Genomic DNA, 24,735 nt, shown 5'->3' with positions numbered 1-24,735 from the left:
GGACTATTCCCTGGATGCCAAGATCCAGATTTGGGGTGGCATGTACTCTTTGCTGAGAGAGCCCCAGTGGAGATTTAAAATCACAAAACATGCAGCAAAGTCAAGCATGGAAATATAGGCTGTTAGACCCTTAAAATATGCCCTTGTGAGTTCCAAAAGTTTCCTCGTCCCCCAGCATAGGAAAAGATGGGGAATTTGGTAAGCTAAAAATGGTTTACTTACAAACTTTCTAAAAGTCAAGATTCATGTGCTTTAGAAAGTTGCACAGGCGGTAAAATTTGGGATTAGTTACAGTGGTGAAAGTTCCTAAATTATTAGCATAGGAATTTAAGAGTGACTTGTGAGAGCCATCCAATCTTAGCTGCAGCAACCACCTGAAACCTCGCTACACATTGAGCTTCTCAAGTAGATTGATGGTGAACAATAGACTTGATTACTTATTTTCTTCCAAGATAAGGGGAAGTGACCTAGGCTAAGACTGGCAGGACAGCTTAATCTATGGTCTTAACCCCTTTATGCATTAATTAGTCTTAATAATGTTGGTTATATGAGACTGGTTACCCCCCACTTATATGACACTTTAAAAGCTTGCTAAAAGCTCTAGTTTCTGGTGAACTATGTCTAGTACTTAATACTAATACTAATAAACATTTCCAGCAAGTGAGAGACTAAAACCATTTCTGCTCTGAGAATTTGTGGATGTTCCTTCCCAAATGAGTGACAATATTTCATCTGTGTTTCAGTTTCTCAAGTTTAGTTTATTGTTTTTAAATAGTGATTGGGATTGTAGTTCAAAATCCGTGGAAGAAGAAAAAAGACCACATTGCTTGCAAAAAAATAATAATTTGTTGTTGTTGTAGAAAACTGTTTGTAGGACTTGGCCCTCTAATAATGGCAAATTCATTGTGCTTCCTATCTGCACGTGTCTTTTGCAGCAGTTGAGGTCACTGAAATGAATAAAAAGCCTGGTTTGTTTTTCAGAGAAATCCAGAACAAGCGTTTGAAAATTGATTAAAACTGGAACCCAGATTTCCTGTCACAAGCAGTTAGAGGAGACGGCTGATCTGGAGGCTAAATATCTCACATGCAAAAACATGAAAGTACTCAATCATTGTTTCCAAAACTTCTGAGATGACATTATTGCCACTTCTAAAACTGGGGGCCCCAACATGCATTGATTTCTTTTAGAATGTGCAGGAACTAAGCACCTGCACACAAGATGATCCACTGTGGTTTATTTTATTTTTTTAATCCAAATGCTTTTACCCTGGGTTTTTCTTTAGGGGGAGATGAGGGTGAAACAGACTGTAAAAGCTCTTCCAATCCAATCCAAAATTAAAATGGTAATTTCCAGAAGACTTCACAGCAGAGGTACTAAAATCCAATGCAGACTAAAGTCCTGGAAAAGCTGAGTGTTCTCTTTTGTTACAGCTAACAAAAAGGCCATTATCAAAAGGGGCCAATCAGGTCTCCTAGGGGAAGGGAGTTCCATATCCTGGGAGCCATAACCGAACAGGCCCTGCCTTGCATCCCAGCCAGAAGTGCCTTAAAAACAGGAGTGGCATGGTGAAATATACTCGGAGTCGAGTGTGGATTTCATGCTCTTTATTGAGCTCATAGTAGTGAGGAATGGGAGTTCCCCTGAAATGTCTGCTTTATATACATTATTTACACAATGGGCCCCACGTGATTGGCTAATTCCGGGATTCTCCTGTAGGCCAATCAGGTTGCGGATTCACTTCCACCTGGAGCTGGATTGGGTGGCTCCTGCGGACCAATCAGACTGCTGCATTCTGGATCCTATTGTTCTAGGACCAATCAGACTGCTGCATTCTGGATCCTATTCGACTCAGTACATAACACATGGCTATAGGCCTCCAGGTGTTGAAGCACTACAGCAGGGGTGGGAAACTTGGGGCCCTCCAGATGTGGTCAGATTCCAGCTCACCAACCTGCATGGCCAATAGGCAGGGCTGAGGGAGCAACATCTGGAGCGTTGCAGATTCCCCCATCCCTGCACTACAGCTTCCAGCATCCCTGGTGTTTGGCCAGGCTGGTTGGGGCTGATGATGATTTCAAGTATTACACCTGGGCCACGAGTTCCCTATTCCTGACAAAAAGTACAGGGCCTCTGATTACAAACAGTAAGGAGTCATTCTGCATGAGTCATTGTTCTTGGCATATCTCCTGATATGCTTGTGAAGAGTTGCAGTATGTAGCCTTCTGTAAAGGCAAGCTATTCTACAGCTTCTCTGAATGAGTAGGGATACAGCCATGATAACATTCTATGCAGAAATGTCACTTGTGTGCTTTCAAATGCCAATTCAGGCTCCACCCTGGTGTTGGTAATCTAATAGGATTATACAAACATCACTCCCTGTCAGGATTTTAATTTAGGCTTGCGACAGGCTTTGTTTCAGGCCATGGGAAAAGAGGGAAGGGTGAGTCTAAATTATGTTTAGGGAACAGCACACCGTTAATTTCCCATTCCTGACAAGTATACAGCTAGGAGACAGAGGCTGATTCGATAGTGGGAAAGCCAGAGCAACGAATCTTGCAGAGATGCAGTCGGCATCCTCTTCTGTGGTTGTTCACATGAAATATATTTAATGCTCATTTAAAGCATTTGACTGTATCCAGAGAATCCTGGGACCTGTGGTTTGTTAAGGGTGCTGGGAATTTTACCCCGGGGAGGGGTGTGAACAACAGTTTTTGGGGGAAGCAATGATGTGTATGCAGCCTATGTTTGACTATTTAATGGTTAGCAAGTTCACAAACTGGGTTGCTGCATGCTCAAATTTTGTGGCCTAGAAAGCACCAAGTATTTTCCTCCCTCCAGTCAAACGCATCTTTTAACCATGGCCATTCTAAAGGGCTTCACCCCCAATTCCGTCCCACCCCTCAAAAAAGTAACATGCAAAAAGTGCACGTATGATGTGGGCTGATATGCCCTGCTCCATAATGTGAAAACACCACCCAACTCGCATTAATCACTTCCCAGCCTCTTGAACGCCTAACAATATCATTGGCTGCACACTGTGTGCTAAGAGCTGATCTCCACCAGTGTTCTTTTTTCCTTTCAGTAGGATGGAATGCCTGTACATCAAACCTGCAGCTCTATTGGATGAACTGCTGTTGCCCAGGCGATGATTGTGACCAAACACTTGTCACAGGAGCCTGAGAGCCCGCTGCTTAATGAGCCCTGGGAACCTGTATCTCGGAGGAAATAAAGCAACTCCGATCACAAGAGAAAAGCATCTGGAAAGCACTTTCAAGCTGGTAATGGAGTGATCTACTATCCTTTGCGGGATCAGAGGAAGTGCTGATTTTCATAGAACATCCCTTGGTGATTATTTCTCATTCTTAATTATTTGCATTTGTGGCTGAACGCAGTGGAAATGAGAGGACTAAAGAAATGCAAAGGAACAGGCTTGTTCATGATTTCTCATTCCCTCTTTGCAGATTATGATTTGCAGGCATACACCAAATACTTTTCAAGGCGTACACTGCAAAATGTAATGGAAGAATGTAACAAAGATGTGTTTGAGCCATAGCTCGGTGGTGGAACCACATGCTCTGAAGCAAAAGGGGCCAGGGTTCAAACCCTCCCCCCCCATCTCTAATTGGGGTTGGGAAAGAATCCTGTCTGAAACCCTGGAGAACTGTTGCCAGTCCGTGCTGGCAAGCTAGGTAGGCCAATAGGCTGACTCAGTATAAGGCCCTTTCAGTGTTTTTACAGGGAACCAGGATTAGTTGCAGCTTCCAATTGAGCATACACTCAGTGGTAAACCAGCTCTGCCCTGTGTAACAGCCCAAAATGTTTTTTCTTAAGAATGATGATGGGGTTTTGATCTTTTTTATGAATAGCAGTGGCAGAGTACGTTATGCCAAATATTGCTGTGTAGGTCAAATTCTGAACAATGATCCTTCTGACCCTGTGTGCTGTCCTTATCCTCTCTTTCTAGAGTTGTGGGCAATGGAGTTGACCACTAACGTGGAAGGCAAAGATGCACCTGTGAAAGCTGTAGATGCATCCATGGAAGCTGAAGATGCATCTGTGGAAGCTGAAGATCCAGCTCTAGAAGCCATCAGGAAGGCAGCAGCGTCTATTGTGAAAAATGTTATCAGAGATGCAATATACACTATTAGACACCTGCAAAAGACAGAGGCAGGTATTACAATATTAACTTGCTATGCTTTTGATGCCTCCTGGATAGTATAAAAGCCACCCTTACCAGAGATTAACTTATTCCCTTCCCTTCAGTTCCAGGAATCAAATATCCAGTACCAAATATTACATGGATGAAGTGCAAGGATTTCACAGTATTTAATGGACTGGCACAGATTGAGGATTATTTAAAAGTAAGTTTAAAATTGGATACTTACTCAATGCCTTTAGCCAAGTGACATGACTGTCTGGATGCATGAATATGCTGTGAGAATCAGCTGGAAAGGGCCTGTATGTTTGGTGGCATTGAAGGCAACACACAGTGCAATCCTTTAGATCAATGGTTCCCTCAGGGGGTCTGCATAACCCACCCAGGGTGTCTGTGGCACCATTCACATAACAAAAGCTACCACAGAGATTTCAAATTTTTCAAAAGTCCATGGCTTGACTTTTGAAAAAAACACAGTACTTAGGTAGCTAATTGGGAACCACTGCTGTAGATGTGTACTTGGAAATAAGTTCCACTGTGTTCAGTGAGCCTGAGTCCTTGGTAAGTGGATTTAGGATGGCAGCTTTATTGTACTAAATAATTGATACTATGTTAATAAGAGCAACAATATTTCTTTATCTTTTTTTCCTAAATTTTGGTGGGTAGGTGCTGCAAGTACATAAAATATACAGCAATGAATGACTAATAGCATAGGTAAAGGTAAAGGAATCCCTGACCGTTAGGTCCAGTTGCGGACAACTGTGGGGTTGTGGCGCTCATCTCTCTTTATTGGCTGAGAAAGCCGGCGTACAGCTTCCGGGTCATGTGGCCAGCATGATTAAGCCGCTTCTGGCGAGCCAGAGCAGTGCATGGAAATGCAGTTTACCTTCCCACCAGAGTGATACCTATTTATCTACTTGCACTCTGACGTGCTTTTGAACTGCTAGGTTGGCAGGAGCAGGGACCACGCAACGGGAGCTCACCCTGTCGCAGGGATTCAAACCGCCGACCTTCTCATTGGGCAGTGAATCTGGCTGTTATCATTAATTGCAAGTTCTTCCGCACCTCATGTGAAAAAGACCAAAGGAACCCCCAGCTATCGTTCTTCCACCTTGGAATTCATGGTACATGGTACATGCACAAACCACACCCAACCCTGTTTCTCTTCACTATCTGGCTGCTGTGACAGAAGGTGGGGGAGAAGCCTTTTTTTCTCCCATCCTTTCATGACTGCTAGTGCAGGCAATCCATTCGTGCCAGGAGTTCTCAGGTAGGCCAACATCACATTCCCCTTAGGATCCATCTATCCCAACCCTATCTTTGGGCAGGTAACACTTTTTGTCGCATCCTTATAAATAGTGGTACTGTACACATTTTTTGTGAGACGATGCAGGTTCACAAATGAATCATTTTTGTATATTAGATAACAATTATCAGCTCCTATGGGGAAGGCTCCACAGACATCTTGTTTAAGCAAGGAGCAAAGAATGGTTTGTGTTTGTTAGACTTTAAAAAAGTGGTTGTTGTTGTTACCTGCCCTTCACTAGAATGTCAGTTCTATCGCAGTGACTTACAAATGGGCTTCTGGTCTCCACATTTGTTGCAGCATAGATGGTCAATTGGGCAGACAAGGGACTGTACGGCAACAGTCCATTTTGAAGAGATTCTTACCAAGTGGGTCTTAACTGACGGGTGGCCTGCTCAGCCAATCACAAAGGGATTGATTGCCCACCATGACATAGCCCAGAGATTCCCAGAGGCTGTGGGTGATCAGTACTGGGCCATCTTAAAGTGACAGGCAGCCAAGAATGGGGCCTGGATAACACCTCCATCATGTGCCCTCAGATCACGGCCTCAAACCTTCTCCTGCCTCTAATCCTCCTCACTACAATCTTGGAAAGTTGAGAGAAAGCGAATGGCCCAGTCAGTCAGAGAGTTTTTGCAGCCTGGCAGGCGATTTGAAACCAGGAGTCCTTATTATGTGACTCATGACATTACAATTCTGATAATGCCAAAGGCTTGACATGTGTTTGACATGGCGGGTTGTACCCACTATGTTCGATTGCTGGCAAATGTGGGCAAATGCTTGTGCATGGGGCCACATCATGGCTTATTTTTATTCCACAGACATGGGAGCTTCATGAGAGCTGGCTACATTGGACAAACTATATCAGCGAAGAGGAACTGGAGTATTCCACGAGGTACTTTTACCGGGTCCGCTGGAGTATCCCGACCTGTAGAAAGCCCATCCCACGAGCAACAGCATGTGTCTATTTCGTCATAGAGATTTCCAAAATCAGACCATCAGTAAGTATTTTGACATCGCCTCTGAAGACCTATAAGCCCAGATTTTTATTTTTATTCTTATATAAAAATAAAAAAGCAGGAAGGGGGAGAGAACACCCTCATTAGGATCAAGTTTGAACTTCTGAAATCTATAAACTTGATCATTTGCCAGGGGCTTGATCACGCTCCCTTCATGCCCTTTATTTGAAGGCACACATATTTAGGCAGAACAGTCCCCTGAACCTGAACTTCCTAAGAACTTGAACTAAATAATTGTGCTAGTGGCAGACAGATTAAAGACTCCTGTCAGCGTTATGAGACTTTCCCCCCACTCTTCTGCCCCATCATGCCCCCCCACCCCCCCACAAATTGGAGGAGTATCAGAAATATTTGTGCTGACGGAATGATTATGAACCATGACATTGAAATCCAGCCTCCTCATTTAATTGTTTATAAACTGTTTAAACTGTTGTACATTTATAGTATAGTCTAATTATGAAAGCTTTTAAGGCTTTGATGGAATTGTTTTCTCATGTATTTAAATTATGTTTTGATTTTGTAACTGATTTCATACTTGTAGAAGCCATTTTGGCATGTAAGCAGTTTCTAACTTTAACAATAATAGTTACAGTAATACTTCCATTAAGGGATGCGGGTGGTGCTGTGGGTTAAACCACAGAGCCTAAGGCTTGCCGATCAGAAGATCGGTAGTTCAAATCCCCGCGATGGGGTGAGCTCCCATTGCTCGGTCCCTGCTTCTGCCAACCTAGCAGTTAGAAAGCACGTCAAAGTTCAAGAAGATAAATAGGTACCGCTCTGGTGGGAAGGGAAACGGCGTTTCTATGCGCTGCTCTGGTTCGCCAGAAGCGGCTTAGTCATGCTGGCCACATGACCCAGAAGCTGAACGCCAGCTCCCTCGGCCAATAAAACGAGATGAGAGCCACAACCCCAGAGTCGGTCACACCTGGACTTAATGGTCAGGAGTCCCTTTACCTTTACCTTTAATACTTACATTGCAAATAACCAATAACAAGTTTTGGACTGTTTCCTCTGTAATGGTACAAACAGGAAAGGATCTTCCCATATACTTCTGTCTTTAGGTATGATTTACCTTGTCATCCACCCAAAAAATGGCAGAGGCGGGGAATGTGACCCCACATGTCTGTAATGTGAATTGGTTTATGTATAGAACTTACACTGCTTCAAGGGGGTCTTTAGAAGCAGTGAAAACAATACAGTACAGTAAACCAGACAGCAGCAAAATGCCAGGGATAAAAACAGCAGAACAAGGCAAGAGAACCTCAGCTAAAAACCAATAGAGCAGGTATGGGGAACTTTTGGCCCTCCATTTGTTGCTGAATTACAACCCCCCATGAACCCCAGCAAGCACAGCCCATAATGGTTAAGGATGATGAGGTCAGCAACATCTGGAGAGTCAAAGGTTCCTTAAACCTAAAAGCACTTCCTTTTGGCTGTCCTGCATCCCTCTATCAGCTTCATCAGATGTCCTGGCTTCTTATTTTGTAAGAACAGGAATACTGTTGCTGATCCACCCAACTCATAATTTTACACACTTTGACCAAGTCTTCCTCTCCTTTTTTCCAAGTTAAAAGACTAACTACTGCTGCCTTTTTAGGATACTGATCTTTTATTATTATCATTATTACATTTTAATCTGCATATGCAGCACACCATCCTGGAATTTATTTTGATGAACCGCGGTATTGAAATGTTTAAAAATAACTGAAATACAATTTTGTAACCTTTCCCAGTTGGAAAGGTTGAGCTGCAGAGGCTTATTGTATACATATGTTAACGGAAAAATCTGAGGGCTCCCTTGGACAAAAACAAAGACACTAACCAGGATTACTTGGAGCAAAACAGCAGCCTGTAGGCTTGGCCTTTATTGAACTGTTGCAACAGGGTGCTCCCCTCACTTGCAGGAGAGAGGAGGGACCCAGAAAAATGGTGTGCAAGGCCTTATAAAGACTTTTGAAATTGCCACCCTGTAGATCAAGACCACCCCCAGAAACATCATACATACATCACAGAAGGGGTGTAACCTAAGACCACCCCTCAGATACATCACACCTACATCATAGAAAAGGCGGTCTAAAACAGAAATTTTAATGTTTTTCTCTTGTCCTTGTTTATCTCCTGTCTGGCAGGTTACTTGATTGGATTTCCTGGGTAGCCTGGCCAGTCTTTTGTAATGATAAATACTTAGTTCCTGGGCCATGTCACAGGCTCACACCCTATTCAAACACAGACATACCCTTAAGACAGGATTTGTGAAGGAAAAGACAATGGGGAGGCTTTTCCATTTTGACCTTGTAGAGAAAAGATTTGGTCAGTTTAGGAATCAAAATGGTTCCAGGCTGGCCTTCCTGTGCTGATCTATGTATGTGCTTGGTTGGTACACTTATGAACATTATCATATATTTAAGAGCATAAAATTCCTATCACACATAGTACCAAGACCCTAGAGGCCCATCAGACCCCAACATTACGGTCAGGCTTCTCTTGCTTGCAAATTTCCTATTGCTATTGCATTTTGAGTTTACTAGTGTCCATGAGGACCAGAAAGCCCTTGCAGGGAAGGGTGATTTTAAAAAGCAAAATGGAAACCCAACATTCTCAGAGTTTAAACGAAGTATTCTTTTTCTCTCTCCCTCATTTAATGCAGACATTACCTGTTGAAGTATTCTTTGTGGTGGAGACGAATAAGCTAATTCACAGGTATTTTCTATTTTAAAAATAATCCATGAAATAATGGTGGTATGATAAATTCTGCTAAATGTTTTGTTATGGGGAAAGATCTGCTCATCTTGCAAACCCATCTAGGAGTGAATTGTACCTGCCTTTCTCTGTGTCTCTTTGATTTGCAACTAGGACAGCTGGCTTAGAAGAGGCCTGGCCTGCTCTTGTGCAGAAATCAGCTGCAAAAAAATGTACCATAATCTGCTACAGTTTGCAGGACACATGGCTGTTTTTTGGTTTTTTTCAGCTACATTCACTGAAGATTCATCTCTTAGCCTGCAATCCTATACCTACCTACCAGGAATGTCTAGGATTCTGCTGCTTAGTGCTAAAGGATTGTTTATTCAAGTTTAAGAGGCTTCCCCAAAATTTGATCACATGCTCATTACTGGACACCATGCCTATGACTGACTGAGATTTGTTTTACATTAGGGACCTAAGAGGGTTGCATCCAATGTAGTGTTAAGTAACCCATTCTGGTAGTGCAGGAATTTACACCTGTGTAAAGTGTGCGCCTTCGTATACCCCTGTGTGACTTGAAGATCTGTCCTGGGTTTCCCCCAACTCTCAGGAGTTGATTATGAGTGTGCAGAGAGGGGGCAAAATTCAATTGTGCAAGTGTAAATCCTTCTGCTAATGTAGGGTTGCCATATTTCAAAAAGTAAAAATCTGGGACACCCAGAAAGTTGTTAAGCTTTGACAAAGAATGCCCCCCCCCCAAAAAAATCATGATTTTTCGATTGACTTGCCTAAGATCCAGGATAAAGTACTGCCTTTCAGAAATTGCCCCCAGACATCAATTCCAGCTTTGAAATTCTGGACTTATGGCAGCCCTAGCTAATGGAACAAGTTCACTGGATACCATCCCTTGTCACAAATTTTGTTTTAGTTTTTCTGTGTGCAAGAGCACTCAGATTTTGGTTGCAGAAATTTAAGGTTTTTTCCTGTGGTTTTTTTTTAAAGTCACCATAAATGGGTTAAAAGGCACAAATCAGTGCATTAAAAGTACAGATGTGTGCAGGAACAAGCTAAAGGTGGTACGGACAGAAGTGTTAGCACATAGTGCATTTTAGCAATGTCAAAACAAGCCATTTAAAAAAATCAGAATCCACCCTATTCCTATGACTGTAATCTGTTTTTTATTTTAAACTGTTGTAACCCAAACTCAAGACCTGCAGATAGCAGATGATTATGATGAATATTGTAAGGGAATTAACTTTTCAAAAAAACAAACAAAAACAAACAAACAAACAAACCATAGTTCCCAACTCAGATGTGTTAAATAACCCAACTCTTGTGTTATATTTCTTCTGCTCTCTCTCTATAGGCCAGGAGAGTCTCGATTCAAAGAAAAATGGCTCAAAGATGTGATTGAAAGCAAAATAATCATGATGGAGACCATCACTTTTTAGTTCCTCTAGAAATGTTACAAACTAAAAACTCTCTTTTAGGTTTTCTGCTAGTTTTATAAATAAAAGTTGTGCGTATCTGTAGTCAGCTTCTCATTTTTGGTCTTTCTGTGTCGTGTTAGAAGGCTTAATTCCTGGAGAGTAAATGTTACTTGATCAAACCCGCAAAGCATCAGTGCCCTTAATCTTGCAGTAGACATGGCAGAGATCTCCACTTACTGCAACCTTCCAAGTCTATGTAGGCCAAGGGTAGCAAACATGGTGCTCCCCTCCCTACATAATTCGTGACCATTCACCAGGCTGGCTGGGGCAGATGCAAATTGTACTCCACAACATCTAGAGGGTACCATGTTAGGAAACAAAGCTTTGCTTACACAGATATGGCCACAATGCCAATGTCTGCAAAACTCTTTTTAAAGGAATTTGCAAGGGGTTATATTTGCATGTCACTCTGTATCAAAAGCTAGACCGCCAGATGTTTTGGACAACTACTCCCATTATCCCTTACTATTGGGAATACTTAATTATATTTTAGTGTTGTATTGTTATTTTTGTTTTCTACCTTTTAAAATGTTTTATGTATTCTTTTTCTTTAAACTCATTGAAATATGCTTAATGGTTTTTGTGGGAATGCTAAGGATGGTAGGGAAGGATGTACAGTGGTACCTCGGGTTACAGACACTTCAGGTTACATACGTTTCAGGTTACAGACTCCGCTAACCCAGAAATAGTACCTCGGGTTAAGAACTTTGCTTCAGGATGAGAACAGAAATCGTGCGGCGGCGGCACGGCAGCAATGTGGAGCCCCATTAGCTAAAGTGGTGCTTCAGGTTAAGAACAGTTTCAGGTTAAGTACAGACCTCCAGAACAAATTAAGTTCTTAACCTGAGGTACCACTGTATTGATTAAGTATTATGATGTAGCAGAGCAAATTCCCCTCAATATAGCTAGAAGCTAGTTTGCAGATTCATTTGAATCTCACTTGATCTTAGCCAAAAGGCCGAGAAGCGATGCAGATTCATTTGAATCTGGTAGTTAAGATTATTTTCTTGTGTTGCCTTTAATCCCTCTTAAAAGAATAAAGACACAAGAGTCTTTCTGAGTAAAGTAACAAAAAGTTTACTCACATTTCAGTTCACAACATGATTCCTGAAAGGCAGACTTTACTTGGTAGTTACACAAAGAAACTATGAGTTCATCTTATATGGAGACTGAACTTGTGCTGCTGGCTAAGAGCCAGCAGACAACAAAATTACATTAAGAATAGAAAATGGTTGCAGGAGAGCAGTGTGGCAGCAAAAGATCAGCAAGGAAGACAAGATAAAAACAAGAAGTGAGAAAATGGCTGCATGACTCGGCTCTTTTAAGGAGTTAGCCAGAGCCATGCCCAACTCCCAGGTCACAAGCAGTGGAAGGAGCTCCCGACCGGTGGTATAGGAAGTTACACAGACTGGATGTTCCCCTGCCTATGCCCGCTCTAGGGAAACAAGGAATGTTGCATTTGACTGCACCAATGTATTACATCCCACAATTTTATTATTGGGAATTCTTGCTCTCATCAGTCCCAGTTGTTCACCTATTTGAGTAATACCAAGTTAGTACCATAGACTGCAACATGCACACTAAGCTGTTGACATGTGATCTTTATTCAAGACCTGCTTGTGAGCCACAGCCACGAGTTCCAATTTTCCAAATGGCAAGTGCTTTCAAACACTGTCGAAATGAAGTGTTTATTTTTATAGTTGTTTCAAAGAACGAGTCATGGCTTGAAACTGACAAGCCATAGATAAAAAACAACAAAGGTTCACCAGGGGAACAATTTTAAATGTAACTTTCCACAAATAATACGTGGTTTTGGAATTGTGAAAGGAATGGTGCACAGGATGCACATCAAGCCCACTCCCTGTACACATTTTATGACTTCATCACTCCCTCCCAACTTTTGCCTCACAGTTCCTTGTGCCCCTGAGGGTCCCCCTGAACTTGGAGGGAGATTTTTTAGACTGGGTTTGAGGCTTCTGAAAGAGCAGAGGTGTTCAGAAGTCACAGTGGATGGCACATGCCAGACACTTTTCAATACCGGCATAAAGACTTTGCCTACAAAAGGGATCAAGTTTTCAGCCCATCAAAGCCAAATGGATATCTAACCTGTTTTGTTCCACTGAAACTCTATTTGCACAATGAAGTCAGGTAGGAAGATGCTTCCAATCTTCAAATAGTTCTCTCTCTTGATGAGCTGTCAGACTCCCCATACTAGTTAATGTATAGGATGATGAAAGCAAATCTGTACTAAGAGAAACGGGAGGGCGCAAATGCCCATTACACTGCTGGCTCAGTAACAGGCTAGTCACTGGAAGACACACTGCTGCAGCATTATATAGCTTCTTATTAAAATTATAAAATATATTAATACTTAAAATGTACAAATCTGCACAAGGTGAGCTGCTCCAACTCTATTTACAAGGAATCAGAGCCACTGAAAAAGACTATAATTTAAGTCACTTAAAATCTAGTAAAAGAGAATCAAGTCTCACTAATATACAACAAACAAATCTGTTCTGAAGCTTAAAAAGGCTGTGTTAATGACCTTTTGTCTTTGTGCAATCAATGGTACAATTAATTTGCACCATCTGTTATTGTGGGATAACCAGCCCCATATTACCAACATGCTTAAGTCTAATTAATGCATGAAATGGTTAATACAATAGAGTTAGCTGTCCTGCCAGGCTTAGCTATGTCAGTTTACCTGAGCACCTTAGCATGTGAAGAGGTTTGAACTGGTTACTCCAGCTTAGCAGCATGGCTTCTCACAAACTACTCTTCACTTCCTATGCCAGTTCCTAGGCCAGTTCACTTCCTATGTCTAGGAACTTTCATCACTTTGTAACTAAGTTAAGTTTTACTGCCTGTGCAACTTTTCTGACTGATGTGTGGAAGAGCACATGAATCGGACCTTTGGAGAGTTTGTTAGTAAACAATCTTGTAACTTGCCAAATGTGTGGTCATATCCCATTCTGGGGGAAGAGGGAAAATTTGGAACTCACTTGAAAGCACATATTTTAAAGGTAAAACAGCCTATATTTCCATGCTTTACTTTGCAGAATATATTGTAACTTCCAACTCCCTGCTGGGGTTCTCTCACCAAAGAGTACTTGCCCAAAACTTATGCCATTGGAAGAGCACTCTGATCCACTCTGTGACTTGTACTGTACACTCAACATTCTCTTAGCAAAGGATTGAAAACAAAGCAACCTTTAAAAAATGCCAAGTTTCAGTTCCACAAGTCTTGATTTGCTGCTCAGAATTTTACAAAGTGTCTTTTAAATCCACCAACTCTCACAGTACCTTGGATTCCTAGCAATATTTTGGGATAATTTGCAATAGAGCCTTGTCTCATTTCATTTAGGTAATTGTCCTTCTGCTGCTGTTAATGCCATACAGCAAATTTGTGAACAGGCTATCCACATACACCTGTCAAGGTTCCTATTGATACATAAAAACCATTTCCTGAGGTTCAATCAGCAGTACACCCTGCAAGTAGGGCTGTGATGCTGGACACCTGTTTGTGAATTGCTGTAACAGGGGACGGTTGTCAATATGCACAAGAAGAGCATCCTGTTCATTTGTCGTCTTTGCCCTTGGTTTTCCTGTAGACCATCTCTCGGAAGCTTGCCAGAATCTTGTTCTCTCTCTTCCGCCTCTCCTCCTGGTTGAAAGATGCCAAGGCTCTCTTTTCATCTGCACTGTAGATCTGGTTCTCCTTACGCAGACGCACAGCTTCCATTCTCCGGTGCCTGAAGAGAAACATGATGCACATCAAAAAGCCAGTAATGTTCAACAGGAAGAGAAGATTTCCTTCATTACTAGCTCAATTTCTATTAGCCATTACCCAAATATCTCCCCCTACACTGTATAACAGCAGCAAAATTTCACAGCAATCCCCACCAGAACGCTCACCTGCTGCCGCTCATCACATAGCCAGACTTCTCAAATGATGCAATCTCTTCACTGGTTAGACCAATTTCACCTCTCCTAGGGATGCGTTTTCCAGCTTTTACATATTCTGCCATGGCAGCGCCTTCACCGGGGAGTAAAGCATGTCCATAGCTTTAAGAAAGAGACAGGATCATTACATTACAATATATATATATATATATATATATATATGCAGGTTTTGGTGTCCTCGGGTGTCTTCCCGTGTAAAAGTTGGGGTGTCTAGGCGACGTTTCGACGAGGTCTCACTCGTCATCTTCAGGCTGGTGCTTTCGGCTTCTTGTTACTGGAACAGAGCGGGATCTCAATGTTTGAGTTCCTATAAATACTGTAGAGGGGGTGTGGTGTCTAGCCTCCAATGTTCTGGGCAGAGAGGAAGTTCCCAGGCTAGTGTGCCTTTTCTTCTTTTGTTCCTTAATTACTTGAGAGATACCTTGAGTGATTTCTTGAGTGATATCCTGAGTACCACTTAGGTGGGTCATTAGGTGTGGATTAGTTGCTAAAGTCTTTGTGTCTTGACCTCTTGAACTTTGTGAAGAGTTTTCCTGAGAAGATGGCTGTATTGCACTTAGTTGTGAGACCTCGTCGAAACGTCGCCTAGACACCCCAACTTTTACACGGGAAGACACCCGAGGACACCAAAACCTGCATTCCTGTACCCGTGAAAATCTACGAAAGCATATATATATATATATATATATATATATATATATATATAGGCATCCCAAAGCCCCACTGACTTCTCTCTCTAGCTATGGATACAGAGAAGCTGAAGAGGACAAAGCAAAACAACTTACAAGTATTATTTCATATACAGGCCCGTTTTGTGCAAGAAGTCCTAGATAGGTGAGGGAAGCCGGAACCTTGGATCCCTTTTCAGTTCACCATTGCAATCCTAGCTTCCTTACAAAGCGTCTCTAAGATAGACAGGGCAAAAGGAGGTAGGTGGGTCTTTTCTCTACTATCTTAATTCTCTTGGCCTCATTATTCCACCTGGATTTCCTCCTGTTAAGCTCTCCATTTTGTCTGGGCAACAATAAGAAAATGCTGGGACAAGCAGTGCAGCCAGAGTTTGTTCTTTTCCACATTGCTACCTGCTTCCCTTCACTGTCAAGGTGAGACATGTTAGAAAAGGAAGTGTAAGAACATCTAGTTTAAGCATATGTCACAGCATCGAAAGCCAAAATATAGAGAAGTTTTCATGAGGCTCTAGCACAGTCCTCTCGCGTGCATTAGCACTGGGAAATTAGGGAGATTATAGTCCACCAGAAGGTCAGGGCACACAATTGTGGCCCATATTTTCAACTCATGAAACACAATTGTGGCCCATATTTTCAACTCCTTCTGGAACATCCATCCATCCAAGTGCCAATGAGAGCAAGAAGTTCCCACATCAAATTTCACCTGAGCCACAAATGAAAAAGATGGACTTAAAGCAAGCTACTATTTTTTTTTAGACTCACTCATCTGTAGTAGTGGTACCTTGGTTCCCAAATGGCTTGGCTGTTGAAAAAATCAGCTCCCGAATGCCGCAAACCTAGAAATGTTCTAGTCTGCGAACTTTTATCCGAAGCCGAACATCTGATGTGGCTTCCAATTGACTGCAGGAAGCTCCTGCAGCCAATCAGAAGCTGCACCTCGGTTTTCGAACTGTTTCGGGAGTCAAACGGACTCCCGGAATGGATTAAGTTTGAGAACCAAGGTACCACTGTACAGGAAAAATAGTATAGATCTAACTAATAGGATGCTTGCTGAGGATTATTAAGGATTATATATGCTCTGTTATCTGAGCTCTGTGAACATCTAAATATGCCCTATAATAGTTAAGAACTGTATTTGGAATCCTTGGCTACCTTGGATTTCAAATGCTGAAATAAGCTAAAGGTGCAGCACTTACTTCAAGGGCCGATCATCTTGAGAGGCATGAGTAATGGGAGCTTCTGGTCCTATGAAATCCACAGCATCTGCATTTTCTGCAAGAAAGCAATAAAAGGAAGAATGAAGCCAAAACCTTCTCTAATGCATTATTTAACCAGCTTTTTTAACCCAACTGTACAAATTTTATCCTTGCCACCCTTTCTGTGGGGTCTGCCTGGCCTAACTTCCATCTTGTCCCTTCCACTTTGAGCCCCATCAGCAGCCAGCAACTCTACACGAAAGGAAGGTAGCCTTCCAGTGGTCTGCTCTATTTTGTATGGCATATTCATTTTATTAGCACACCTGATTTTTTTCTGTTGGAAAAGGTGGGGTATACATATAAACTAAATAACCATCTTACAAAAGGAATAAATTTAAAGCCTACATAAGTTGACATCTCTTTAGGGATGCCTTTCCTTAGCAAAGACCAATCTAACAGTGAAGGCTGCTCCTGTGTGCAGGCTTTTCCAAGAAGCTACGAGCATTCAAAACCTACTTGATCTCTCAATCCAGAGATCATCCTCTTGCTGTTCGTCGTCATCAGAATCTTCACTGCTTGACTCGCTGAAGTCTTTCCTGCTCTTTTTACTCTTTCTTTTCTTGGACTTTTTTCTGTTGAGAAGTGAGAGGGAAATGGGATAAATATGTAAAATCAAAGCAAGGAAGAAGAAAGGTTGGTAAGAATAAGAAGAAATGTTTTGGCTTTGTGTCGCTTACAGGAATATTATCAATATTAAGAATATTATCAATGAAAGGGTTAAAGAAAAGCCATATGTATAAAGGATAGGTAAAGGTAAAGGGACCCCTGACCATTAGGTCCAGTTGTGACTGACTCTGGGGTTGCGGCGCTCATCTCGCTTTATTGGCCAAGGGAGCCGGCGTACAGCTTCCGGGTCATGTGGCCAGCATGACTAAGCCGCTTCTGGCGAACCAGAGCAGTGCACGGAAACGCCGTTTACCTTCCCGCCAGAGCAGTACCTATTTATCTACTTGCACTTTGACGTGCTTTCAAACTGCTAGGTTGGCAGGAAGGATACTATGTATAAAGTATAAAGGATACTATGGGGGGAAAATCATAACCCAAGAAAAAACAACCTTTTTGGGACCAAATAAAAATCTTTGGCCTTTTGGGGAGCATACAGAACACACAATGCAGAACAAAGCTTGCTCGCAAGGAAGATGTGAAGCACTGAGAGCATAAACACATTTGGTCCCCCTTCTCTTTTCCTTTACAACACAAACTCAGAAACCACCCTCATCAAGTTCAGTGAGGCTTTCTTTCAGATGAATGTGGCCTTAGTTTTGTTCCATATCTATTTACTAACAAAACTTTTACTACATTATTGACATAACTGGTGACAATAACTAGACCAAAAGGAAAGTAAACTAAAATCCAAAACAGAAATAAGCAATGCAAAATGAAATAAACAAAAAGCATTAGTTGAAAGCAGTCAAGAGTTCTCTTGGTGATAACATAGTAGCTGGGGAAACAGGAGTTTGATACTAGTGTCATGAAACACAAACTCCGCAATTTTACAAGTTTAATTAAAAAAAAAACAGCTCTTACTTCCTATGCTTCTTTTTCCTCTTCTTGGATTTCTTTTTTTCCTCATCACCTGAAATGTTAATAACAAAGAAAAGCAAAAATAAGCAGGGGTAAGGCATAAAAAGTTTGAGTGAAAGAAGGGTGGAAAACCAGTGTGGTATAGTGAATGGTGTTGGGTTAGGACTGGGAAGACCAGAACAGAAATTCCAAATCAGCCAGGAAGCCGACTGGGTAACTTTGAACCACCTGCTCACTTTCCCAGCCTAATATACATTACATAGCAGCTGAAAAAGGAATTTAATTATTCCCCAGTGCACAATGCATTGCAGTCCTGGACTATTCACAATAGGAATGGAAAAGCAGGAATGATGAGAATCTGCAGCTGTCATCACCCCCGAATTGGCTGAGGCTAATAGGGCTATTGTGATATGATTCTCAATTTGCCAAAATTCCTGACAACTGAAGAAGTTAGTACTTCAGAATGAATGGAATAATAAATATGACTTTAAAGACTATGGGAATTTGCTATTCCTTATTTGAACTATAATGTAGGTGGGTTGGGAGAATCCCCTTTAAGCGTGCAGCTCAAAAGAAGGAAGAGGCCAATTCCAAGGTGGGAACGCAAGTCTTGCACAACAGGTTTACACATACGTGAAGCAGCTTTTCTCTTCCTTTTCTTCTTTTTCTTCCTCTTCTCCTCCTCTGAAAATAATTTGAAAATGAAATGTTTTTACAATCAAGCCAAACAGTCCGCTCTATGGGTTGTTACTTCCTGGCCAACAGATTGCATCTGCTACACCTATGAGGCCAGGCTGCAACCTTGCTTTCTAGAACAGGTAGGGGACTGCTGTTGCACTGGGTTGGGAGACATCATTTGCAAATAATATGACAACTATTAAGGCAATGGGAAGTGTCACCGAGTCAGAAACTGGCGACATTATTATTGATGCAATTTACTTTAGCAATTCCATTTGGAGTGCATTCATTCTAGGAAGGAAAGACAACTCAGTCCCTACAAATACTAATGATGTTACCCAAACGCCACCAAATCAGTGCAAAATACCTTCTGAGCTGGAATCAGAAGAGCTGCTTTTTTTAGATGTACCATCTTCATCTTCTGCAGGAGTGTGTTCATCAGAGCTAGATTTAAAGGCAGAGCACAAAACAATATTAGTGTAGGTAGAAGTGCAAAATATATCATCATAATTTGAAAGGCTGAGGTCAAATGCATATAAAGACTTCAGTGTTAAGTATTTCAATAAAATAAATTTCTGTGCGAGAGCTTACCACGCTTTGGATTTTAAAATATTAATTATATATGGGGGCTAAATATGCCAAGGGATTCTACAATTTGATTTTAGGAATGTAGCAAAGTAGAACACAAAATACGTTTGACAAAAGCATGATGCTAAATAAGCCAACATGGGGGGGGGGGGGGCAACAAAACAAAATGGAAAAAGAAAATCACCATCCTCCTTATTAGAATTCAGAAAAAGGTCCTCAAGACAGGTTACAGCAATGAAAACAGCAGTATTAATTTATTTATTAAAAAACCACAAACCTACTCTGGGTCAGGAACCTTTGGTGAGAATCCCCAAACTTCAGGTGCTCCAAGTTCACCTATTCTCTCTCTCTCGTTTAATCGCCTGTAAAAGATGCATCTCTGTTAAAACCCAGGACATATATTCCATGTATAAAAATTAAGCACAACACAGGGATAAGAGACAGCGTTGCTATAGAGCAAAAGGGTTAGGCTGGAGTGGGGAACCTGAGAGCCACTTTTCCTCACCAACAACCTTCTGGGGCCCACATGCCAGTGGGGAATGGGGTCAGAGACAAAAATGGGTGGAGCAATGTTAGCTTTGTGCAGTAAGGTAAAGGTAAAGGTACCCCTGCCCGTACGGGCCAGTCTTGACAGACTCTGGGGTTGTGCGCCCATCTCACTCAAGAGGCCAGGGGCCAGCGCTGTCCGGAGACACTTCCGGGTCACGTGGCCAGCGTGACATCGCTGCTCTGGCGAGCCAGAGCCGCACACGGAAACGCCGTTTACCTTCCCGCTGGTAAGCGGTCCCTATTTATCTACTTGCACCCAGAGGTGCTTTCGAACTGCTAGGTTGGCAGGCGCTGGGACCGAGCAGCGGGAGCGCACCCCGCCGCAGGGATTCGAACCGCCGACCTTTCGATCGGCAAGTCCTAAGCGCTGAGGCTTTAACCCACAGCGCCACCTGCGTCCCTGCTTTGTGCAGTAGACTACAGTATATTCCTGTCATGCAAACAGTCAAGAGATTTCTGCACACACATACTAGGGCTGTGCAATAAATTGTCATATTGTATCAAAATAACATCATGATAAGTGTTTCAATAAGGCAGAGACTTGACAGTTTCCTAGGAAGTAGCTCAGCTGAATGGATACTTTGCAGCAGATACCGAAACTTTGCAGATAATTTGTAGAAAAGTGTCTCCAGCTTTGTTTGCTCTCTCCCTCCTCTCCTAACCCATGAGAAATGAAGAAAAACCTTCACACAAACCAGCAAACTCTTTCAGATTCACTGGTATCTATCCACTTAGGAGCTCAGTCTGCTAGCAATCCAGGAGGGACCCCCCACAATCAAAGAGGCAAGGTAGACAAAGAACTGGGAAGCACATCTTTCTTCCTTCACCAGTGGAAAAAAGAGGGGGAAAGAAATTTTCTTTCTCTTTTCTGGTGCTGTTTATGTTGTTGGTTCCCCCTAAAAAGCCTTCCTCCATATTAAAAAGGGTTTTGTTTTCGCTTGCCTTCCTTCCCTCCCTTTGATAAAAAGGTAAAGATTGATAGGATGAGGGCTTGGGGGGCCTTCTGGGGAGGGGGGGAGGGTAGAAGATTTAACTGGCTGCCTTATGCTGAAATAGGAGATTGGGTACTGTGTGAGAATTATGAGGAGACTGTTTTTCAGTATTAGTTGAACTCAATGGGGCTTATGCATGCACAGATTCCACTTAAGACTTCTGTGGGGGGAAGCAGATGCAACTTGACTAGTAAATCACGTACTCATAAATTAGTTGAAAAATGTATTAAATATAATATATGGAAGTTCATTTACAATTTTTATTAAATCTACTACTTTTACATTTTTTAGGGCCTCCACTGCTGCAGGGAGCCTCGTCAAGGCCCTCTGCTGTTGCAGGAAAGCATAGCGCACCCTCCACCACCACAAGGAGCTACAGTGGCACCCTCTGCTGCTGTGGGGATGTGCAGTGCACTCTTCACCACTGTGGGGAGGTACTGTGGGACCCCTACTGCTGCGGGGAGGCCCAGCAAGGCCCTCTGTTGCTGCAGGAAAGCAATGCGCACCCTCAGGGCTGTACCTAGGAGGTGGTGAGGTGGGTCCCCGCCAGGGGCGCAGGTGAGGGGGAGGTGCAAAATCGGCTACAAATATGTCCATAAATATGTCTACAAATTAAAAATATCAATTACTGCCTCATAAGAAAAGCTTTTGAAACAGAGGGGGAATTGAACAGGGAGAGGTTGGAGGAGGGCGGAAAGAATAATTTGTGCATGGGTAGGGGGCGGTATCTGGACGGTTCTGCCAGGGGCGCAAGATCACCTAGCTACGGCTCTGCGCACCCTCCACTGCTGCAGGGAGGTATGGCAGGACTCTCTGACCCCGCAGGGAGGCCCAGCAAGGTCCTCCACCACCACAGATATACCGGTATATTGTGCTATATCAATATATTGTGATATTTAGCTGATGATATATTGTGATGTTGAAAACCAGATACAGTATTGCCCATCCTTAATACATACAACACACACCTCTCTGACTGGGTAATTAAGAAGCTTTATCACAGTTCAATGATACATTTAGGCCAGCAAGGAGGGTGTGAACAGTGCAAGTTTGGGTATCTGGGAAGGAGAGCATGATGTAGGGAGTCCAGGAAGACTGTGTTTGGACCCGGGCTGAGGTTCCTCACAGCTGAATGGAACTGCTAAGGCAAGAAACAACTTAATTTATCAGTAACAGTATTTGAATTTTTCTTAAAGGGAAAACAATCTCCCTAGATCAGAGCTTTCCAAACATTTCACACTGGTGATACAGTTTTTTTGACATGCATCATTTCACTACACAGTAATTCAGTTTACTAGCAAACCGGAGGTTAAACTAATCCAGAGAGGAGCACAGGGAGTATTTGCACAACACACCTATGCATTGCAGCCAACACACTAACAAGTCACGACACAAAATTTGGAGAGCTCTGCCTTAGATGCATTGCAGTGCTGAACACGCTAAAGAGGTTAGACAAATTAATGTCCAGAGGTCACAAGAGATGTGAGATCATTGAAGGCTCATCTTAACTGTGAGTCCTGGGGCACCTGCTCCCTTCATTGCACACCTTTTGCCACTTGGCCTGGGAGAGAAGGGCCTTGACTGACTCTAGCTACTAAAGCTGAGGCTTCTGAAGAGGCCAAAGACCATCTTGGTTGTCTCTTAGTACAAACCCAGGTCATCAAGCCTGAACTTCCACAACTGCTATCTGCAATGAAACCCCACTGGAAGGATTAGCAGCAGTGGCAGTAGCAACGTTATGTGGTTATAATATTTTAGTCTCTTGTTAGTTATGCTGGTTTAAATGTGCATTTTATATCTGAATTCCTTTAGTAAAGTTTTATTTTTAAATCTTTAAAATAATATTTAAGTTTCCTGTTAATTATATTGCTTTGGATGTATACTTTATACATGACTTTATTCTAGATTGTTTTACTTGATGTATTAATACGTTGTAAGCTGCTCTGATATTTCCCCCCTTAAGAATATAAAGTGGTACAAAAAAGATATAAATAAAAATAAAGATATTGTTTTAAATCAGAACAAAAGTTACACAACAGCAAAATCAACATACAAGATGCTTGCATCAATGGACTAACATTTAGTGATACGTTGCCCAATCAAAATCACTACCCGACCTAACCTTTGCATATGTACTCAAAAGCAAATCCTTTCTGAATTGAATGAAACCTACTTACATGCAGGTATGAACAGGGTTTATGCTTGAGACTGAAGTCAATTTAGCCATCACTTCATCAGTTTAAACTGCACTATGTATCACACCTTAAACCTCCATGGCTAGGAGTCATAGTAATAACCTTCTAGCTGTTATAACAAGGGTAGGGGATGAGTTGCAATACTACTTGCCACAGGCAAAGTGCTGCCACCAAGAAGATCCCACTCTCATGCTCCTTCCCCATCCCAAGCTCTAAAGTCAAAGATGATCAAAACTTCTGAAGGCGGTAGGCTGTCAGCAACCTGGTCCCAATAAGGATTTGAACCCATATAAAGCCAACATATTAGATCTTATTTCACAAATGGTTTTGTTATGGTTTAGAATTAGATTGTCATAAAAACCCCAAAACAACCCTGCTTCTGTGCTTTTTAACAGCAACTCTGGTATACAGAAATAAGGGAAGAACGGAGATCTGCAAATATGGCAAAACTAACCATATACCTACATTCTGAAAAGGTGGGAGAGAAATGACTTGGGGCACAACCACAACCACATAAAGGCACAACCACTCTTTGTGTTAACTTTTCATGAGAAACTGGTTAAACTTGGACACTGATTCGTATAGATCGGGGATGGGGAACATGGGACGCTCCATATGTTGCCGGGCACCAACTTCCAGTCTGCATGGCCAACTACATCCAGAGAGCCTCAAGTTCCTTATCCCTGGGTTGAGATCCTCCACACTGATTTCACAGTTGTCCGTTTCGTAGCTGCAGCTAGCAAAAGCGGGGAAAGGAACAGGTACCCGGGGAGGGGGCGGGAAAGGGAAGCCTCAGCCGAAGCTGCACCTTTTCCTGCACAGCTTGCATGTAACTTTCATCTCTCTCTTTTGGTACTTTATTTAACCTTCCGATGTTCATAAAGGAGGGCACGTGCCTCGGCGCTGCTATCTTTTTGCAAGTCTCAACCAAGCGGCGCATTAAACAGGTAAGGGAGGAAGGGATGAAATATTCAAAAGGGGAGATATTCAAGAGGGGAGACCCCGCCAGGATCCTTTCTCGGATGAGGCCAGCAAGCAAGCCTCCCCACGTACCTCTGCCTCAGCGACTCCTCCTGCTCCTTGCCGTAGTGCTCTGGGCCATGGCGGTGGCCGAAGTGGTGAAGCGGGCCGGGCCGCTGACGGAACCCGCCGCCGCCACCACCGCGCTCGCGGGACCGAGACCGGGACGGAGACCGGGCTCGGGACCTCTTGCTCCGGCTGGACCTGGGCGGGGAAGGGCTGGTTGAGCTGCCGCTCCGATCCCGCCGTGAGGACGGCGGCGACTCCTCTGGGCTCCGCGAGCGGGACACCGGCGCCATGGCCTCGGCAGGAGGTCCTCCGACGCCTCGAGTAGCGGAAGCGTCGCCAACGGTCAACAGAGAGGCATTTTCCTTCCGCCGGATGTGGCGTCAGGGTGTGCGTGTGTTTATTGCCCCCTTCACCTCACTTCCGGCGTTCTTTTCAAACTCCTCCGTCAAGCGTTTGATATCCTATATTGATGGGTCTAACGATAGTTTTTATATTTTCTGTGGCATTTAAAAAATAAAGACACATACACACACACTCTTTCTCTTTATATATATATATATTTAGCCTCTGTGTGAATGATGCCGTTTATAATATTCACGGGTCAAATATTACATAGAT

At 42.7% G+C, this 24,735-nt stretch overlaps 2 protein-coding genes and 1 long non-coding RNA gene across 5 annotated transcripts in view; 2 read left to right on the top strand and 1 right to left on the bottom strand.

Moving 5' to 3' along the window:
• The window catches only part of LOC310837080, a 38,692-nt gene extending 25,337 nt beyond the window's left edge, over nucleotides 1-13,355 (top strand). The window contains exons 2-3 of the long non-coding RNA XR_014560415.1: nucleotides 11,460-11,569; nucleotides 11,621-13,355. This is a non-coding gene — a long non-coding RNA (uncharacterized lncRNA). The remainder of the gene's footprint in view (nucleotides 1-11,459; nucleotides 11,570-11,620) is intronic.
• On the top strand, nucleotides 2,922-10,696 carry AKAP14 (A-kinase anchoring protein 14). Of its 3 annotated transcripts, none has more exons than XM_083723117.1 (6): nucleotides 3,119-3,279; nucleotides 3,968-4,172; nucleotides 4,265-4,362; nucleotides 6,285-6,464; nucleotides 9,130-9,182; nucleotides 10,531-10,696. In XM_083723117.1, the coding sequence occupies exons 1-6, from the start codon at nucleotides 3,196-3,198 to the stop codon at nucleotides 10,613-10,615; spliced, it is 705 nt and encodes a 234-aa protein (XP_083579243.1). In that variant the 5' UTR covers nucleotides 3,119-3,195; the 3' UTR covers nucleotides 10,616-10,696. The 3 variants fall into 3 exon arrangements, with proteins under 3 accessions (XP_083579245.1, XP_083579243.1, XP_083579244.1); XM_083723118.1 differs by having other exon boundaries at nucleotides 3,163-3,346; nucleotides 3,966-4,172; XM_083723119.1 differs by lacking the exons at nucleotides 6,285-6,464; nucleotides 9,130-9,182; nucleotides 10,531-10,696 and adding an exon at nucleotides 5,764-6,251 and having other exon boundaries at nucleotides 2,922-3,279.
• On the bottom strand, nucleotides 11,708-24,487 carry NKAP (NFKB activating protein). Its single transcript, XM_083723046.1, has 9 exons — nucleotides 24,142-24,487; nucleotides 19,634-19,714; nucleotides 19,132-19,208; nucleotides 18,720-18,770; nucleotides 18,090-18,138; nucleotides 17,019-17,134; nucleotides 16,503-16,578; nucleotides 14,570-14,719; nucleotides 11,708-14,406 (listed from the first exon to the last, which is right to left on the bottom strand). Exons 1-9 carry the CDS (start codon nucleotides 24,405-24,407, stop codon nucleotides 14,232-14,234), a joined length of 1,041 nt encoding a protein of 346 aa, XP_083579172.1. The 5' UTR covers nucleotides 24,408-24,487; the 3' UTR covers nucleotides 11,708-14,231.
• Between the last annotated feature and the right edge of the window lie 248 nt (nucleotides 24,488-24,735).

The sequence above is a fragment of the Podarcis gaigeae genome, assembly GCF_964106915.1.
Source record: "Podarcis gaigeae genome assembly, chromosome: Z".
In the NCBI taxonomy this organism is placed as follows: domain Eukaryota; kingdom Metazoa; phylum Chordata; class Lepidosauria; order Squamata; family Lacertidae; genus Podarcis; species Podarcis gaigeae.
This window is presented reverse-complemented; position numbering and strand designations above follow the sequence as displayed.

Coding starts and splice junctions, on each gene's coding strand:
- NKAP (XM_083723046.1), bottom strand. CDS start 24,407: ATGGCGCCGGTGTCCCGCTCGCGGAGCCCAGAGGAGTCGCCGCCGTCC. Junction 18,771..19,131: donor TTCTGATTCCAGCTCAGAAG/GTATTTTGCACT, acceptor AATTATTTTCAG/AGGAGGAGAAGAGGAAGAAA. Junction 14,720..16,502: donor CAAGATGATCGGCCCTTGAA/GTAAGTGCTGCA, acceptor TCTTTCTTAAAG/CTATGGACATGCTTTACTCC.
- AKAP14 (XM_083723117.1), top strand. CDS start 3,196: ATGAGCCCTGGGAACCTGTATCTCGGAGGAAATAAAGCAACTCCGATC. Junction 4,173..4,264: donor CCTGCAAAAGACAGAGGCAG/GTATTACAATAT, acceptor CCTTCCCTTCAG/TTCCAGGAATCAAATATCCA. Junction 4,363..6,284: donor AGATTGAGGATTATTTAAAA/GTAAGTTTAAAA, acceptor TTTATTCCACAG/ACATGGGAGCTTCATGAGAG.